Consider the following 19,170-nt stretch of genomic DNA (forward strand, 5'->3'; position numbering starts at 1 on the left):
CCTCTCCTGCTGCCTAAAGGGTAAAGTTCTCTTTTGCTGCTTTTAACACTTAAGTAAATATGTGTAGCTCCTCAGCACCACACATGTCAAAACCGGTTTTTACTAATTGTCAGTAGGGTCAGATAAAGGGAGAATCTTGGGCCGTAAATAGTCTCTTCCTGTTCCCCACCCTGGCCCATTCCAAGCCCTTGGGATCTGTCATTTAGTGGAAGACTTCTGGAATGGTAGCCACAGCGGGTGTAGAATGAGGCATAAGGCAGTGAGCGACATGGCCCTTTGTTTGTCATAGATGGGGCTGCTGGGTATTATAGTTCACAAGGCCATTCAGGCTTTAGAAGGATGCTAACCTTAAGTGCTAGAGAGGAGAATCAGTTTTCCCATGGCAGGGCTGGGGCTGTGGGTTGCTGCGGAGGGCATGCTCTTCAGCTCAGATCTCTGCCAGTGGCTTGAGCTGGAAGATGTGGAGCTGGAACCTGAACTGCAGCAGGGTTAGGGTCCTGCTTTGTGGACAAGGCAAGTGCAGAAGGCCAGGCTCCAAGCCCTGGTGCTGGCCTGATCAGGCCAGAGGCCTCATGCTGCCTGCCAATCATAAGGGCCAGTATTCCCCCCCCCCCCAGCCCATTCTCCCTGTAGGCTTCTATGGACTGCGCACTTGTGGCCCTGGCTGCCTGGCTGGTTAAGCCTGCTTCCTGAGTCTCAGGTTTAAGCCTGGGAGTTTCTGACCCAGAGCCAAAGTTGTTCCAGATTTTCAGTAATCAAAGTACTTAGCTTGTGTGTGGAGCTTCAGCATGGCCCAAGGGTTTCATGGCAGGTTCACATGCTGGGGGGAGGGACAGGGGCTGTTTATGAGGTCTGTAAAAGCTGCTGCCTTGTGGTGTGCGTTGTTGCCTGGTCTAAAAATAGGGGGAGCAAGGCTGACGAAATGGTATTAAGGTCTTTCATCTGTTGCTGAGACTTTCTTCATCAATCTCTGAAGCAACAATGTGATGCTTTGGCTGCTTCAAGGGGGCCTTGCATCGCATTCGTAAGCAGCTGGCCAAGTTCCGTGTTATTGTTTGTGCCATTAGCAAAGCGGGTTTAATAGTCTAATCCATCTGGAGAGCAAGTAGATTTATTAGGCTCCACACTAAATGGGCTCATAATTACAACAGCCATTTCCACTCACTCTGTTTCTCTCCCCCCACCCCAAATACGTGCACAACATGGTAGGAAACCTAGCAGGTCCTAGAGAGAGAATGGATTCAATGAAAGGAGTCTTCCATTTGTTTCAGTAAGTAGTCAATGGCTGTATGTACACAGAGGCCAAATGTTTTCGTCAGCAGAACTGGGTTGCAGGAGCTGTTGCCTGCCCTATTTGGCACTGCTTTCTGTTTGCCAGGAGTCTGTGTTCCAGTTATGGGTGTTTACAATGTTCACCTTCAATTTTAATAATAAAACACTAGAACAAACCACCCCTCTAGGTTTGGACTTTACAAAAAGTCAAACCATTCCAATAAAATGATTTAGATTTTAAGATGTTTCAGACTGGAGTTGGCACATTTTCACAGACCATAAATTTACATACCTGAGGCCTAATGGGTGCTGGAGTGTAATTTTAGTGCCGTATTAACGTGGCCAATGCTGGGGAAATATGTGGATGGGTTGAAAATAGGCTGAGTGTGTGCTGAGGACCAGTGTTGTGGTTTGGCTACAGTGACTGGGAAGTTTGGGATTTGCCATAGGGAAGCAATATGGTGGGTCTACCTGGGAGGAGGGAATCTTGACTTGGGGCACATGGCTAGCCAGCTGTATGTAGTCAGATCAGAGTCTTGATTCAGTCTTGATCTTCGCTGATGTGTGCCTGTCTGGGGTCATCCTTCTGAAGTTATTCCTTCCAGACTCCCTTACTGTGGACACAATGGCCTTTGTTAACCTTCTCTTTCCCCAACCCCTTCCACACCCATCAACTCTCCAAGGGAACATAGTATAGTTCCAGATAATACATAGTATAGTTCCAGATCAGACATAAATGGAAGAGGGGGACAGAATCACCAGGGACTGTAACAAGATGCAATATTAGCCCAAGCTGCTCTTGAGTTTCCCAGTCTTTAGCAGAGGCTGCCATGAAGTTTAGAAAAAGCTAAGAATCGCTGGCAAATTGGTATGTAGATGTGTGGGACACAGAGAGCCCCAGGAATAGTCTACTTTAAGAAGCTGTGAGTATGTAAGACTTCTGTTCTTGTTAGTTCCATGTAGCCAGCAATGAAGTGTACGAGTGAGACGCACGTCATGCTAAGCCCCCCTGAGAATAAGCCACAGTGGGTGGGTAGGTTGTCTGTTACTCCCAGCAGACAGGCGGCTTGCCATGGTTTGTTTCTCCCTCAGTCCCTTTCGGTCCTCCCAGACGCTGCTGGCATGTATCCCAAGGGCCTTTGTGGCAGAAATCCTTGTTTCCTTGTTCCCTATGTCAGCACCCTTTCTATAATTGGTCTGCTGGGGTTACTGGCTCAAATCTCCCCCCCCCCCCCGCATCAAATCGCCAAAGAGATTTAAGTTTCTGAGCCCTTATGAATGTGGAAACATGTTCACAAACTTCTATTTTTATTTAAGGGTCTTGCGCAAGTGCACAAGACTGCCTGCCCGCTATTGAGCCCAGCATACCATGTCCTCCTCTTGTTAATGTCCTTGTCAATTTTATGCTCTACTTTGGTGCTTCCTGAGAGAAACTTCTTTCCTCACTGCATCAGATTGCAAAAAGTAAATAATTTTCTGAGCCCTTATGAATGCCCTCACAATCTTTTTTTTTTTAGGTCTGCTATTTAGCCAAGCATACTGATACCCCCTCTTGTCAACGTCCTTGTCAATTTCATCCTCCACTTCAGCCTTCCCTTGCTAGGGAACAACCAGGCCTCTTTGTAAAACACACACACACACACACACACACACACACATGTCTCATGCCAAAGAATTGGAAAGAGGTTGAATAAACTTCTCACCAACTGTTGACAGCCTGTAATCCATGAAATCTCTCATGGAATTAACTATGATTGCTATTAAGACAAACATTTAATAGGTGAAAATGTGTGGGTTTTTTCACTTTTAAATTAGGTGCTAGAAGGACCTTTTGCTCCCAAAGGCACTGGATTGCAGTCAGAAAGTATTCCTGGGCACTCTTTATCATTTTCCTGAACAACAAGACTGTTCCTTTCAAATGCTACACAGATGGAATGTGGTTAACAGCCATAATTAAATAGTAAATCTGTTCTAAAAAGTCAGCCAGCATAGAAAGCCACTATACAGATTCAATTATCTTAGTTCTGTTCATTTGTATGTACAGTATTATAATTTTTACAGCACAAAGAAACTGAATGCATTGTTTAATTTTTGCTCTGGGTTTTTATTTAGTTAAGATGCATTAAAATGCTAGCTGCAGAAAGATGAAAAAGCAGATTAATTGTAAATAAGCATTAATTAGGCATTTGCATTCAAATCAGTTTTAAAAGAGAGGAACAGACAAATATTTTTTGATATTTTAATGATGTTGGAGTGGATGTGAAGCCAGAACATAATACTACCACCTCTGTATCTGCCTGCTATCCAACTGTTGCTGTTTTTTCCCCTGATATTGATAGTTGCATCATATTATGGTAGAGTCCTGAACAAACTGATGAGGCAGTTTTCATTGTGCAAATTTTCCTAATTATTCCTCATGAAGGGCTTGAGAATTACAGGTCATCTGTGCACTAGCATGATCTAGAGATGAGTCAGCACCAATGTGGCCCACGTCTGACTAGGAACTGAATCTGGTTTCCAAAGCCTTGTTAAGAGAGAACCTGGTGGTGACATATGCCTGTACCATGGCTAAGGTGGGAGGAGGTCATTTGCTCCATGGAGGCAGCGCATGCTTCCTTGGCCCACTCCTGATCTCTTATCCATGGATACGAGATTCCCTGTAGTTATGTTTGCACTATCCACTTGTGAATAACTTGGAACATTCTAGTATGCCACTATTAAATGAGTCTGTTTCTGTCGTCCCCCCCCAAATTTCTATTTTAAATGTGTATTCCAGTTGGTTGATGAATGCCTTAGTGTTGAAGCTTTCTAATAGCAGTGCAAACGTTGGGAGGATGAGGAGGGGGAATGTTGCTTTGGACAAACCAGTCAAGTTTCAATCTGCTGTTCTTGGTTTGTATGTAGAATGCTGCTTTTGCTAGTATCTCATTTGCCAAGTCTCTGCTAGCCTTTGTGTTCATTTTAAAACCAGTTTAGCCTGGTATAGATTCTTGAAAGTGAACAAGGGCCTTATCTTGGTGTAGCAGAAATCCCCGATCTTTACATTTAAAGGGTGATTTCTTTTTCTTGCATCCAAAAGAAGATTTCACTGAAGTGCCTGGAGAAACATAGAATCTTCTGGCCATTTAGTCTGGAATCTTGTAAATTTTTTGTATTTATAAAGACTTGAAAAACTGCTCTTGAGCAATTCTGGGTTTTAGCCTCTTGATACTGACCATATGTAGTTTTCACTTCCTCTCCTTCCCAGGTCAGCTCTAACCCCACTGACACTGCTGACATAGAAAGATCAGATCTGGAAAAATTGGCCTACTTTGTCCCAGTTAGTTCCAGCTGGTTGCTCAGTCAAGTGGCAACCCCCAGACTGTAGGTCGAGGAGGTGGTGCAGTTATGATTCATTTATAATATTTCTAAATCGTCCCTCCACTCAGTGGGCGATTTACAATAAAATGATAAACACAATAAAACACAACAATTTCAAATAAAAGTAAAACAAAACTGATAAAATACATAACAATAAAAGAGGGGAACCTAAAATCAAACAGTAAAATCTTGGCAGAACAATTTAGTTTTTACATCTGAAGGCCGATAATGAGGGAGGCAACCTCACCTCCCTAGGGAGGGAGTTCCACAGTCTGGGTGCTACACAGAACACCCTTGTCTCAGGTCCCCACCAACCTCACCTCCAGGATGGGGGCTCAGATGAGGAATGTAGGCTCTGTGCAGGTTCATACAGAAAGAAGCAATCTCTCAGATAGCCTGGCCCCAGGCCAGCGGGGAGAGCTGCCCTGTTGGGGAGAACTCTGACTAGGGTGGCAAAATCTGCTGAGTCATCCCCCCCCCCAAGTTATATAGCTGCACTGAGCCAGAGGGGGAAGAGCACACCTATTTCCCTTCCCCAAAATTTGTCCCCCAAATAAAACACCTCATAAAGCTCTAATACCATTAAGCCGATTGCTCTCCACCCCATTGTATTGCCTGAATTAGCTCCTAAATATGTTGGTCCCATCTGTAGCCCATTGTGAGGAGATGTCAGTGAGGAGAAGGGCTGTATAGGGTGGAGTAAAGTAAACTACATAATCTAGAGCAAGAGAAAGTAATTGCACTGTAAATTATTTTTTTTTCAGGAGTTTACCCTGAAAAACAGCCTGTGAATACCGAAATAAAATAAATATGAATAGAAAGTACAGTTCAGTGTTTCTGTCCTCAAAATACTAATCTCCACTTCTAGTAACCCGTAGAAATATATCTTGCTAACTGCAAGGGGGAAATGGCCAGCTATGAAAGGGGAACTGCCTTGACCATGAGGACTGAGAGCAAATAACTGCATCATGCGCCATGTCCTCATCTTGCGTTTTCTTGCAAATATACGGCACTCCATGCTGTATCATCACTACTGTGCTGGCAGTTCGGAAGCTGTTACCTGAACAGGGCATTTCTGTTGACCTCTTTCTACTAAATGTCTGACAAGCAGGAAAGCTCTGTGTTCTATGAATGTAGAACACACCCACCATAGAACATACCCACAGAAATACAGAGCCTGCAAGTTAATTGGAAGCACCAGTCCAGCCCTAGCCAGGACAGTTCAAAGGCAAGCAAGATTTTTTTTTTTAAAAAAAAGGTAATATCTGATAAATTCAGCAAAAAAAGTAAATCCTGCACAGCTTGCTGACCAAATGCTGTAGTCTGAAATTCTGGCATCCTTTTGACACAATGAACATGGCTATGAACTCATAAATTCAACACACACTGATATATGCAAAGAACGGCAACTGCATTTCTCCGGACTTCTTTTGAAGTGCTAATGTGATTCTGACAAGCTGTTCACCATCTCATTTGGCATTAAGGACACAGGTCAGTAAACCTCAAAAAAGGCAGGGAGAGTTCTTCCTGGATAGTATGCTTTAGGCTGCAGGCATGGGATGGGGACAAGGGGGTTTCACTGCTGCATATGGAGCTTCTTCAAGACAAACACTGCTGTAACTAGGGGAATACAGAGCCGTGGAATTTCTGAGCAGGCCTCTCTTTCTACATCTACTTGAGTACGTTGCATTGGTCAAAGGAGCCCTAGTTATTCCGTTGAGCCCCAGGTAGATGCTTTGCATGATTGTGTTGGTTGTGTTCATGTCCTGCTTGGTGCTTCTTACCAGGCACTGGCAATAGGAATCTGAAGACACCTGAAGGTGGGTGAGCAGATATTTTTTACCTGTACCAGTGGGCTGGTTTGTGGCATTCCTGAGGCTGTATATATACCACACCTTCAACACAAGTGAATCTTGTAAACCGCCTTGTGAGGGCAGGTTCATTTAAAAGCTTTTCAATAAAACTAAAAAATAAAGTGCTCCTGGGGTGGATTGCAATAAAAGTAAAACAATACAACAACACTGGCTTCATAAAATCAATAAATTGCAGAATAAAACTGGCTGGCACTCCACGCAACGGTCACCAGATACCTAGCTGAATATGGAAAAGCCAGTTTACAACATTCTGACTCACTGGAGTGCAACCAAGAACCAGTCACCCAGGATGGGGTTATACAGTTGGGAGCAGGCTTGAGTCTTAGTAGCTGGGGTTGCCACCTGCTTTGCTTTCTCCCATGTAAAGTAGTGGTTACTTTTGTCAATAGGAATGAATTCCAAAGGTATCTTGGAGATAACGTCCTGATGAGAGCAAAATCCTTACACTGAGCGGGCCCAACTCTCTCAGGTAAGGATCATATGAACATAAGAAGAGCTGCACTGGATCAGACCAAAGTCCTGGCTAGTCCAACATTCTTTTCCCATAGTGGCCAACCAGATGCTGCAGTGGGAAGCCCACAAGCAGGATATGAGTGCAACAGCGCCCTCCCGCTGTTGGCACCCAGCAACCGGGGTGCCATGGCCTCTGTGTACAGAGCACAGAGATTCATTGATGCTCTCGGGGGCTTTCTCATATCTACACATTCATACCCATTAAGATGGGTGGCTTTTGGCTAGCTTTTTTTAAAATGTGCATGCTATTTAAGGTACAATTTTGAACTTTCTTGGTGAGCATTAATAAAGATTTCTAACAGGAGATAATTTAATTTATTTTCTTTTTTATGAAACAATTTTGCCAGCAGAACCTTTGGAACATGAACAACAAAGGTCTCTGTGCTGGCCATGAGAAAGAATCTGAAATCCATATTGGTATAATACCTTTATTAGGGCAACCAAAAGATTGAAAAAAGCATGCAAGTTTTTGAGATTTCCACATCTCTTCATCAGGCAAGATGTTACCAAAAAAAGGCAGGGGGGAGGAGGAGTAAAAAAAGACCTGACGATGTTGAAGTTATGGTGTATGTCTGATCACTGAGATGAAATGTAAAGGAACTTGAATAATTCTGACCATCTCAGCAGAAATCATGCAGGTGTGACTATAATTCATGCCACTTCTTGGCAAGCAGATGCAATTAATAGGGCAGCAGCCTCATAATTGGCTTTCTAGATTTAGTTTTCCTTCTTTTAATACCCCCCTTTTCCTTGCACAATGAAGAATGTTTTGGAAACCTTGGCACTCTGTGTTGCCAAAATTAAATTGCTTCATTATATATTGGAATAAATTTCCTTCAAAACAAATTGGGTAGTTTCTGCCCATAAAATGTTATATTACCTATGTTTTAATTAGAAGGCTCTTGAGGAACACCAAGGCTGAAAAGAGACTAAGCAATCCTGTCTGGATTGATGGTCACCTCCGAGCCCGGGGGCGACCACCTATCCAGTGCAGGGCGGGAAGAGTGGTGAGGAGCAGATCTCCTCACTCCCCCCACCCAGCTTTCATGGCTCGACAGCCGATTCCGTGGGACCTCAAAGCTCAGGAAGTGGCAGCTGGACAACACATAGGACGTGTCATACCAGCATTTCCAACCTCCCCACCGCACCACTGGGAACGCCCTGTTTTTGCCACTAAGCACTGCTCTTACGAGCGCAGAGCACGGGGCCAATCCGTGCTGCCTACGAGGCAGCGTGGGAGAGTGTGGGGGTCAGTTCTCAAGGAACTGACCTCTGAGCACAGGCTCCAAGGTCGGTTCCCGGAAACCGACCTATCCTATGGCCATCTAGCCGCTGACTAGTGGCCATAGAATTGCACCCTCAAATGTTTACACAAAGGCTAAGTTTAATTGTTGAAGGCATTAGAAGGACTGTGACTTGGATTCTGGTACTGCAAATTTGAGGGTGGCATTTGCTTTTTTCATGATTTTGTTTATTGAGTAACTTTAATGAAACATTAGTACTGGTTGCACTACGTTCCCATTCCCTCTAATAGCAAAGATAATTATTTTAAAAATCAAAATGGCCTGACAAAGACCTGTGAGCTTCCGTGGTTCAGGAGATAGATATTAGAACATTTAGAAAAAAAAACAAAGAGAGCCATGCTGCTCCATGAGGCAAAAAATACAAAATCCATGGATGGGCAATGCCTTTATAGGACCAACCATAATTCCACAAAAGTAAAATATATAGAGTAACTCAGCTTAGAGTTTTGGGGAAAACAAGCTGCTGTCCAGTCACAACTATGCTAAAATCTTCGGTTTCTCCCTTGTGTTCTTCTTCCCCAGGGGTGAGAAAGAACGCATTTACTGAGGTGGGGAGTGTCTGTCCTTCCAGATGATGTTGGACAGCAACTCCCATCATCCAAGCCAGCATAGCCAATGGTGATGGATGATGGGAGTTGTAGTCCAACAACATCTGGGGGGCTACACGTTCCCCATCCCTGGTCAAAAGATCCAGAGGTTTGACAGATCATGTGACTGTCAGTTTTGTCTATGGTTGACAGCTGTTGAGGCATGAAATGTGGGGTTGAAGGAGAATGAAGTGCAGAAAGGGGGGGAAAAGGCTTGCTCAGGCCCCTAACAGCTTGTAGCGATTATCCGGGGGCGGGGTAGGGTTTGGAGGACACGTGCCATGCGGGTAAAATAAAACACCCTCCCCTTTGTTATATGGGAGTGTTTTCAGACGGAAGAAAAACTTGAAGGAAGGGAAGCCTGGAAAAATGACAAGTTTCCCTTTCCCACTATACAGCCCCCCCCCCCCATATAACAATAAAATGCTCAGGTGTGGGATTGGTAGCTAGTGCCAGCTTGAGCCCCCCAGTGCATTATAGCACAGCAAGGGAAGGTGTTACAGAAGGGAGGTGTAAAAGAAAAAAGGTACCCCTTTCCCCTCTCTCTTCCTGTGTACCCCCAAACCCTCTTCCCAGGGAGGCCTGAAGAGCGCTCTAAGATTCCTGTTATGGGCTTGCTGGAGCACTGGGCGAGACTGCTCAAGGAAGGGCAGTGGGGGAGAGAGACTGCAACATTTTGTTGCAGGCCCAGTTGCCTACAGTATACATATCTAGCATATTGAGCCGTTGTGTGAATGGCGTTTTAGGGTGCTCATTATGGCCGTTGTGATCTAGTCATTTAGGTGACTGAGGCCACAAATGGCATCCGTCTCAAGTCCCTTGCAGGATCCTTCAGCAAAACCAGGACGTAGGTTATTTATTTGCTGAGTGCCTAAAAAACTAGGTGTTGTACAGAACATGTTTTCCCTCAGTGTTACAAGCATGCCAACACATGAAAGAGGAAACATGTAAAGTGCCTTTATATATTATACATAAATCACTTCTAAAAGTACAATTGTGATGTCTGTCTCTTTGGGCAGTTGCCTCTCTTGGAATATTACATCTGCATTGCTATAGAGGCATTTTCACGTTGACATTTTGCTATGGAGTGAAGCCAGTTGAAGAAGCGTGTGCTGTTCATTGCTCCCGTAGCTCTTTCCTGCAAACAGAATCTGTAACAAGCTTCTGTTCTGCACAACCCACCTGTCACACACACACACACAGCTCCGAACTAGAAATTCATCACACAAGCATCATAGCCAGCTGCTGTGGAACAAACAAAACAATCTCAGCAGTTCAGTCCATAGGTAGCAGGATAAGTAAGAGAAACTTGGGCTGTTTTCAGTGTTTTAAAAGCTCTGTGCAATAAAGAATAGGGATGAAATAGAGAGAACATGTTGATAGATAAATCATGTGGGAATTAACACTAGGGAAGCTTCATTGAAGTTTCCTGTTTTCCATCTAATCTTTTTAATCTCCTCATGAGGACAAACAAACCGGGGGAAGTGCACCTAAGGGGAGAAGATGGGGAAAGCCAGAAGTCATGATATAGTAAGATCCAGATTTGTGTGTGTGCATTTTAAGTGCACAAGTCTTCCTGTGGTTATTTTGAGATATGTGGCTGATTTATTAAAAAGAATAACAGTGTGAACCTTTGCATGTCTACTCAGAAGCAAGTCCCACAGAGTTCAGTCCCTAGTATCTATGCTTAAGATTGCATGGCCAAGTAGCGCTGTGTGTGGTGTGCCTCTTGCTGTAGAGAGACACATACTCCATATGGAACCTCCAGATTCAGGCAACATTCTTCTAAATACTGGGTGGAAACTCTGGTGAAGGGAGGGGGGGCTGTGGCCTTCATATCCTGCTTGTGGGCTTCTGGGAGGCATCTGATTGGCCATTGTAGGGAGCAAAATGTTAGGCTAGGTGGACCTTTGGTCTGATCTTGCAGGACTGTTGTTAATGTATGTAAATTGGGGGACGGGATTGCAAACATTCCCTTATTTTGCTTTTTTTCCTATTATGCATAATTTTGGTTTTGTTAGCCAAGGGACAATGTGAGGCTCTGGACTACTGAAAATCATATTCGGCCATTTCTCTGGCTTCTGAGACTTTAGGCCAAGCCGTAAGGACTACAAACTTGCTTTTCTTTAATGAAAGCTGCGATTCTCAGGAAGCTGGACCCTGCACTATGCACTTATTCAGTGCTCCTGGATTTTGTGGCATAGGCACAGCCTAGCAGATGTAGGACCGTTTCATGAGTGTGCCAGAGATGCATCTTCTCAGAATGTGTTCATGAAGCTTGCTGGAACTGGTACTGAATCTATCTGGCTCTTAGCATAGACTTGTCATAGTGAGCTTCCCTATCTGCAGAAGGGTGGGTTGGCTAGGTTAGAATGGAAGAAGACTTACTCATTTATCCTCAAAGGTTAATACAGGCATTTACGCCTGTAATCTTGCCTATATGGGCCATTCACAGCTCCCTTTTGGGTATATAAAAATATGTGCCTTTCCGCAATTGCTACTGAAGGCAAAACGTGCATATTTCTATATATGCAAAATGGGGCTGTGAATAGCCCAGATACACAAGATTACAGACATTTACACCTGTAATCTTATTTGTATGGGCTATACGCCCCAGCCTCCCCACCAAGAATGCTGGCAGTCAAGTCCACATCCACACAAGGGCTTGACTGCTGGGGTCAGCACGTATGCCCCAGCTGTTAGCCATCCCCTCTTTGTGAGCAGGAGGCACCACCCAAGGCCCCATCCTGCCCAGTCGATCGGCTGTTAGGGGAGCTTCCTTGATAGCCGACCAGGCAATAGAGGTCTCAGCACTGCGCATGCCCCAGCCACTCTCGCCATCTCCTCCTTGCAAGCAGGCAATAGCGAGAGTGGTTGGGGCGAGTGCAATGACAAGTCTGGGCTGTTCCCGGCTGCTCGCTGAGCTCCAGGGCGCTCATTGGCTGGGTCTGTCAGCTCTCGGGAGCTTGGCAAGCGGGGTCCGGAGGGCTGGGTGCGGGGGATTCCACCGGCCTCCCAGACAAAGTTGGGCACGCGTGACATCCCTACAACTTAGTCGCTTCCTGTTCGTGGTAGCCAGGGACTGTCAGACTCGGCTTCAGTAAAGGCGGTCTGTAGCCAGCAAAAGCAGGCCTGCTAGATGCTCAGATTAAAGTGTAAGCCTTTAGATAGAGGCTCAGAAGACTACCAAACCTGCTGGAGCTAGTGAGGTAGTAACGTGCACCCTTGGCTGGTCCAGCTGATCTCTCTGCAATTCCGTCCTTTTGCCAGAACTGGGTGGTGGTGCATATTAGGCAAACCACCAGAGAGCCTCTATGTTACCCGCTCAAACCCAAATCTGGCAGGCATTTCCTACTGTGCATATTGCATTGATTTAACAACGTTTGGACTGGCCTTGGAACAATGCCCTGGAGTTCTGTGCAAGAGGTCAACGAACCTCAGGGGAGGCCAGCTGTCTGCATTTCATGTGCTCCAGATTCCATGTTGCGCTGCTCCTGAGGTGCAGTTCTTTGCTTCATCTTTTCAGTTCTGGGGCTTTCCAGGACAGCTGTGAGCTGCCACCTCCCTCCCCCACTGCAAATTACACAAGTCAGCTCGCCTACATTTTTTCTTCCAAAATCCCATTTGTCTTCCAAAATCCCATTTATTGGGCTTTCCAAAATAGCTTGTCTAGATTGAAATTCCAAGTTGCATCCAAGTAGATTTTTCTGGCTTTCGATGGGTTGAAAATGTCCAATTCAAACTTAAGTACCTATTTAAGTGTTGGAACATCTCAAGTTAATCTCTGTGCCAAAAAAGGCAAAATAAGGGGTGTTGCTGGAGAGTTAATCGCTAAAATGGTGCAGTTCCAAACAGGAAGCACTTTCTCCCTGCAAAAGGAGTCCTGGATTCTTTTTGGCCAAAGGGCTACTCCAAGACCACTGCAGTGCTCTTGGCCCACACAACTAACTTGGTTGGAGTTGCCGAATGAGTAAGCCAGCTGACTCTGAGCCACATCATTGCTGAAATGGGGTGAAATTCTTAAGTGGAGGAATGTAATGGCATACAACAGTGTGTTTTGTCCAAATTATCTTTCCATTTGCCCAAGAGAGTAAGGCTTTTGGTGCATGCTGGCATTTGGCTCAGCTGGTTTTGATCTATATTGATTCTTCCTAAATACTCTACTCTCAGAGAGCCCATTCCATGTTAATGTGTTTGCCAGGGAATTTCTCTGTATTGAAGAGGATTCAGGGTCACGTTCTAGGCCCCACAGCCCACTCAGGCAAAGTTCTGGACACACCAGCTAGGCTGTGTGTATGTCCCGCCACACACACTGGTAAAAACCCAGCTCTTTTTGCAGGGGAACATGGGTGGTGGCAAGCTGCCTCTTGCCTGAAGAGCTTTGCCTTCTCATTGAGGTCCCCTTGATCATCGTTCTATTTTATCCCGGCAAGTCTGGCATGCCCGCTGTTCAAAAGAAGGTGCCGTATATCTCTGTTGGGATGCCCCCCCCCCCCGGTTTTTCTCAAAAATCAGAAAAGGACTTCTAAAAAAGCTTTAATTTGTTTTAGGTATGATGTGAATATGCGTTGCTTGGCGGCTCGTGTCAACTATAAGACTTTGATTGTCATCTGCGTTCTCTTCACCCTGGTCACAGTCCTGCTGTGGAATAGATGCTCCAGTGACAAAGCAGTGTCATTTCTGCGTAACCCAAGCAGCAGCTTCAGAGCAGATGGACTGGAAAAACGAGCAGCTGCATCAGAGAGCAACAACTATGTGAACAGCCCAGCCAAGCAGCAGAGTGAAGAGGCCTCGCCCCAGGAGCAGCAGAAGGCTCCCCCTGTTGTTGGGAGCTTCCATGGGAACAAGGTCCTGGGGCTTAAGTATGAAGAAATTGACTGCCTGATCAATGACGAGCACACGATCAAAGGCAGAAGGGAGGGGAGTGAGGTCTTCCTGCCGTTCTCTTGGGTGGAGAAGTACTTCGAAGTCTATGGGAAAATTGCCCAGTATGATGGCTACGACAGGTTTGAGTTCTCCCATAGTTACTCCAAAGTGTATGCACAGAGAGCGCCTTACCACCCAGATGGCGTCTTCATGTCCTTTGAGGGTTACAACGTGGAGGTCCGGGACAGAGTGAAATGTATAAGTGGCGTTGAAGGTTTGTCTTTGTTCTTGCTATTTGTTCAGATTTATTACCTGCTCTGTCCCTAAGGGATATCTTGGATAAATATATAAAACCTTGTTCTAAAATTGAGGGTCCTTTCAAAATTGGAGGCCAAAAGAAATAACCCACAGTCTTTTACCACAAACTCATTGTGTTTCAAACTCATTGTGCCCCCCTGCGCATGGATTCAGTGAAACATCAACATCTTTAGGTGCCTGGGATTTTTGAGTCATGACTTGGAATTTTCCAGCTGCCATTGGTTTGCTATATGGGTGGGGCTTGGAGCAAAAGCACATGGGAACCAGAGGGACAAGGTTCTGCCAGGCTGTCTACCTCTGTCATTCTTCTTCTCTGACCACCCTTTCCCAGGAAGACGGGAACCAAAGAGGTGCCCAAGTTGTTTTGGAGCCTGTCTTGTTTCGGAATTTGTTACCTCTAGCACAAAGCCAGAAAGGTTAACCAGCCCATTTTAATAGCCTGCCTGCCTTCACGTGGTGTGTTAGCCATTTGTGGTTTGAGAGTAACAGAATACCCTTTCCTTTTTAAACATCGATTTTATTAATGTTTTTATAAAACATCAAAAATACATGAATCATACAAAGTATGCAGCTAAAAAAAAACATTTGAAAACCAGCCCTCCCTTGCTATTGTTAATTCTTAAAAACAAGACAGAAAGAATAAATGGACATCTATTCCTGTTATAGGCTCAGTACAAACACATGGCTTTATACTTACTTGGTTTTTCCCAAAACAAAGCTGGCCACCATTCTTCCATGAATTGATCTTTGATGATTTGGGCTCCTATGTTGTAACAATCTATGGGGCTGTTCACACAATACACCAACCCACATTCGGTGGTTGAGCGTGGGTTGTTTTGAACCATGGGTTGTTTGTTGAACGTGTTGTCTGAACGCAGCCAGGGTGGCTTGTTAACCATGCAGTGTGGCTTGTTAACTACCCTGAACAACCCAACAACAAACCATGGGTTCTCAAGGTGGCTTGTTCAAGAAAATAAGCTACACTGCATGGTTAACAAGCCACCATGGCTGCATTCAGACAACACATTAACCCACAGTTCAAAACAACTCACACTTGACCACTAAGTGTGGGCTAGCATGTTGTGTGAACAGCCCCTGATTAGTAGATCTTATGTTTTAAGGATCCAGTCAAACTCTGTTGGGGACTTCGTGTCTTTCCATTTGTGTGCTACTACTGGGGAGCAGCCATCCAACAATTATGTATTTCTTCTTTATGAAAACAAATAATCACTATTATTTATATATCCTAGAACATTGCTAGTGGATTAAAGCTTGACCTTTGATTCGTAATACGTTTGATATTTAACTGCTGTGTTTGGGGACATGCCATGATAGTGTACTCTCTCTGAGCACCCTTTCCAATGTCGCTCTTTAGCTGTCCCATATCTACATCTCCTTCCCTCTCTCCTCTCCCCCCCCCCCCAGCAAGTGACCACATACTAGCCTGCTCTAGTGGAATCAACTCTTCAATGAATACCCTCTCCTGTCACCAAGATGCAAAGGCATGAAGGGTTCATTTTAGGTTTCCTTCTGTCTCATCCACACAATGACAGTGTTGTCTGGTGTCCTGTGACCTGGAGAATTTAATCATGTCATCTTTTTAAATAAATAGTTGCAGGTAAAGCTTTTATAGCAGACTTTGCCTTCTGCATCTTTGGGTGCCAAGGCCTTTCACAAAGACCACTCTTCATTAATAAGCAAGCAGCCTTTTGCATTTGAGATAATACACAGTGGTGCTTAAATACACCCTTGGTGCTTTTACTCTTCAGGCAGACACATCCATCAGGTGACTATCAGAGACACTTACTGGCATTATGAAGTGCTGATAATACCTGAAAAATTATTTTTCTTTAATTTTGTTTCAGTAATCTTTTCATTCCATTTGGTTAAGACATAACTGGTTTCTGAAGCAGACTTCGTGTCGTGGAAAAGGGCATTGCTCAGTCTAAGTCTGGGAAACAGGAAGGCTGGTGGAATGGAGGCCAGGAGCTTCTTTTTGAGTGTGTGAAGCTGCCTGCTCCTCGGTCTGCCTCTTGGTCACTCTCGCTCAGTACTGTCTCCTCCGGAGAGCTAGCGGCCTGAAGGCTTTCCTGGCCCTGCTGCCTGTGATCTCTTTAACAAGAGTTGGCAAGATTGAACCTGGGGCTTTCAGACTAACAGTAGAATTTTCAGCAAGCCCCACTGAGTTCAATAGAACAGACTCCTGAGTAGATGTACTTGCGGTTCAAGCTTAATTTTCTGTGTTGCTCAATGTTTTGGCTGACAGTGGCCAGGCAACTAGGACAAATCTGTCCCACCAGACCTTCAGCACCTCATCAGGTATGTGGAGGCTGCATGTTGGTTTTTAAAGCAAGCCAAGTTATTCAATTTATTAATGTGTTTGGAGGTGGTAGACTTTGGGGTGAAGAGAAATAATCCATGGTTTGAAGTTTGTCTGTCTGTGTCTCAATGCCTGGGCTAAAGCAGGGCTTGGCAACTTGTGGCCATCCAGATATTTTGGCCTACAGCTCCTGTCAGCCCTCGCCAGCATAGCCAATGGTGAGGCATGATGGGAATTGTAGGATAAAATATCTGGAGGGCCACAAGTTGCTCTGCTCTGGGCTAAAGGATGTACAAGTCAGTGTCGTTTACTCAGAATGGGGAGCTGAAGTTACAAGCGGCATTGTAAAATAGCCTCCAACCCAGGTCCCTCCAGATGTTGTGTTGCTCTACTATATCCCATCAGCCTCAGTCAGCATGGCCCATAGTTAGGGTTGATGGGCGGCGTACTCCAAAACATCCAGAGGGATCCAGTTTGTGGAAGGCTGTTGTAAGACTAGAACCTTTCTTGGAGGCATCTTGCTGGCCGCTGTGGCAACCAGGAGGCTGGGCTAGATGGGCTGGCCATTGCTCTGAAAAGATCCAGGGAGATTTGTAGCTACTCAGAGCATAGGAGTTTAGCTGGGAATCTAAGTTTAACACCCCCCCCCCCTTTTGAAGGACCACCTTACTTATATAAGATCTCTTGACCTTGAAAAATTGAATTATTGGTTCTGCAAGTATAGGTGAAACTTGCGTGTGTGTGTACATACGTACACACATACACACACACAATGCACACACAAAGTATTTACATCAGCTTCCCCAATCTAGTGTCCTTAAGAATTTTTGGACTACAGCTCTCAGGATTCCTGACAATTGGCCATGCTGGCTGGGGCTGGTGGGAATTGAAGTACAAAACATCTGGAGGGCACCAGGTTGAGGAAGACTGATTTACATTATAGACACCTTGCATCGGTTCCAGTGGAAATTAGCATAAAAGGCTGCAAAATAGTAAAAGGTGATACGATCATAATGATTGTGTGTCTCTCTCCTCTGCTTTCCTTTTTGTTACTGGGACTTCACAAAAGGGTATCTAAGACAGCCTCCCTCAGTCAAGTAGGCCTCAACATATTTCCTCCCCTCCCTTTCTAGAAGGCGAGCGCAGCAGCAGCAGCAACCCAGACACTCAAAACACTCCCTCCTTTTTCTTTTCCTCTGCTGGCTTATTATAGTTTATTTGCTATAGTTTTCAAGGGGTGATAGTGTAGCTATGGCAACTTGTCAAGTTTTCAGGTCTTTGCCTTTCAGTTTCTGACAAAACTTGGCCTTGCTTGTCAGGGCCAGGATAATCCAGGATGCCTTTCCACAAGATCTGTGTACCATTCCAGAATCTCAGAGCCTGTTTCCCCACTAGACCGGAAGTCAAGGATTTTTCTCCTTAGATTCCAATCAATCAGTCAATCAATCAGTAAGCAGACTTATCCATCTATTAGCTCAAGCTGTAGCTTCATGACAGACTGACCTTCGCCTGACCCAGCAGGGCTCTTCTTGTGTCCTTTAGTAATCCTCCAGTTGCTCATGTTATGTGGTCTTTCCCTTTGTCACAGGTGTGCCGCTGTCCACACAGTGGGGGCCTCAAGGCTATTTCTACCCCATCCAGATTGCCCAATATGGGCTCAGCCATTACAGCAAGAATCTGACTGAGAAACCGCCTCACATAGAGGTGTATGAAACAGCTGAAGAGAGGGACCAAAACAGCCGGCCCGGTGACTGGATTGTACCCAAAGGCTGCTCTGTCACAACATTGCCTGACAAGTCCAGATTCACAAATGTCAAGCAATTTTTTGTTCCAGGTGGGTCAGTGCAAAAAATGTGGAGGAAGCTGAATTTCCTCTGTGCAAGGTTGTGGATTCATGCCTCGAGTCTCGCTCTGGATGGCCTGTGATCCAGCTCTAAGAGGGGGTCTTGGTAGTTTGCTTTGGGAAAGTCAAATACGGTTAGATTTTATAAGCAGCGTGGCAGTGATACCACCTTTATTTAGTGCCCTTGGTGTGCTAAAAGCTGTACAGAGCACAGAAATAGGGAAGTCCTTGTCCAGGTAAGCTTGGGGCGGGTGCAGAACTTGACGGGAGAGAGTGGGGGCAATGATGGGGAATGTGGAATGGAAGTGAGGGCAGGATGCGCCAGGTAACATTTTGCACAAGGAGGGCCTGGCAGGCTGTTCAAGGCGTAGGGCAGAAAACAGAAAGGGATGAGTGTGAGAGGGAGGCAGAAGAGCTTGAGGTGGGTGGGAGGAGTGAGAAAATGGGCTAGGGGAGGGAGGCAAAAAAGCAGGAAGCTTCTTGGTTAATTGTGTTGATGTTGAGATGGTGAGCTGTGAGCCAAGAGATCCCTGGTTCAAATCTTACCTCTGCCATCAGCCTTAGGCAAACCAGAATGTCTCATCTTCTGTAATCACATGGATGAACACAGCCCATTTGCAAACTAGGGTTAATTCTACTGGACTTAGCACGCAGTTGCTGTTTAGGAAAATGTTTCTAGCCCTCTTGAGGAATCGAAGCCCGCATCCTATTTAGAGATTTGGTTTGAGAGAGCGTGCTGTCTTTCTCCTGTGTATGTATGTGTGTGTTCACTTCCCCTTTATCTCATTATGTTTCATGATAAAAGGGAAAAGCTTTTTTCTACAGCAAAATTAATGATTATATGCAACATTTCTCCTCCCCTGCTTTGTATGAAGACAGCCTCATTAATAGGAGCATAATGTATTTCCCCCAA

The 19,170-nt window shown here is 45.1% G+C and overlaps 1 protein-coding gene across 20 annotated transcripts in view; it reads left to right on the plus strand.

The window, feature by feature from the left end:
* The window catches only part of GLCE (glucuronic acid epimerase), a 71,693-nt gene that overhangs the window by 42,283 nt on the left and 10,240 nt on the right, over positions 1 to 19,170 (plus strand). For 13 of the 20 annotated variants that reach the window (XM_084817563.1, XM_084817564.1, XM_084817571.1 and 10 more), the window contains 2 exons: positions 13,461 to 14,050; positions 18,003 to 18,248. In XM_084817563.1, coding sequence (XP_084673689.1) covers positions 13,461 to 14,050; positions 18,003 to 18,248 — 836 coding nt within the window. Of the gene's footprint in view, positions 1 to 6,895; positions 6,976 to 13,249; positions 13,371 to 13,460; positions 14,051 to 18,002; positions 18,249 to 19,170 lie in introns of all 20 variants that reach the window. The other 7 variants (XM_084817572.1, XM_084817576.1, XM_084817578.1 and 4 more) reach the window with 2 other exon arrangements.

Source organism: Heloderma suspectum, chromosome 11 (genome assembly GCF_057233095.1).
Source record: "Heloderma suspectum isolate Gila_16-S chromosome 11, 16-S_ref, whole genome shotgun sequence".
NCBI lineage: Eukaryota > Metazoa > Chordata > Lepidosauria > Squamata > Helodermatidae > Heloderma > Heloderma suspectum.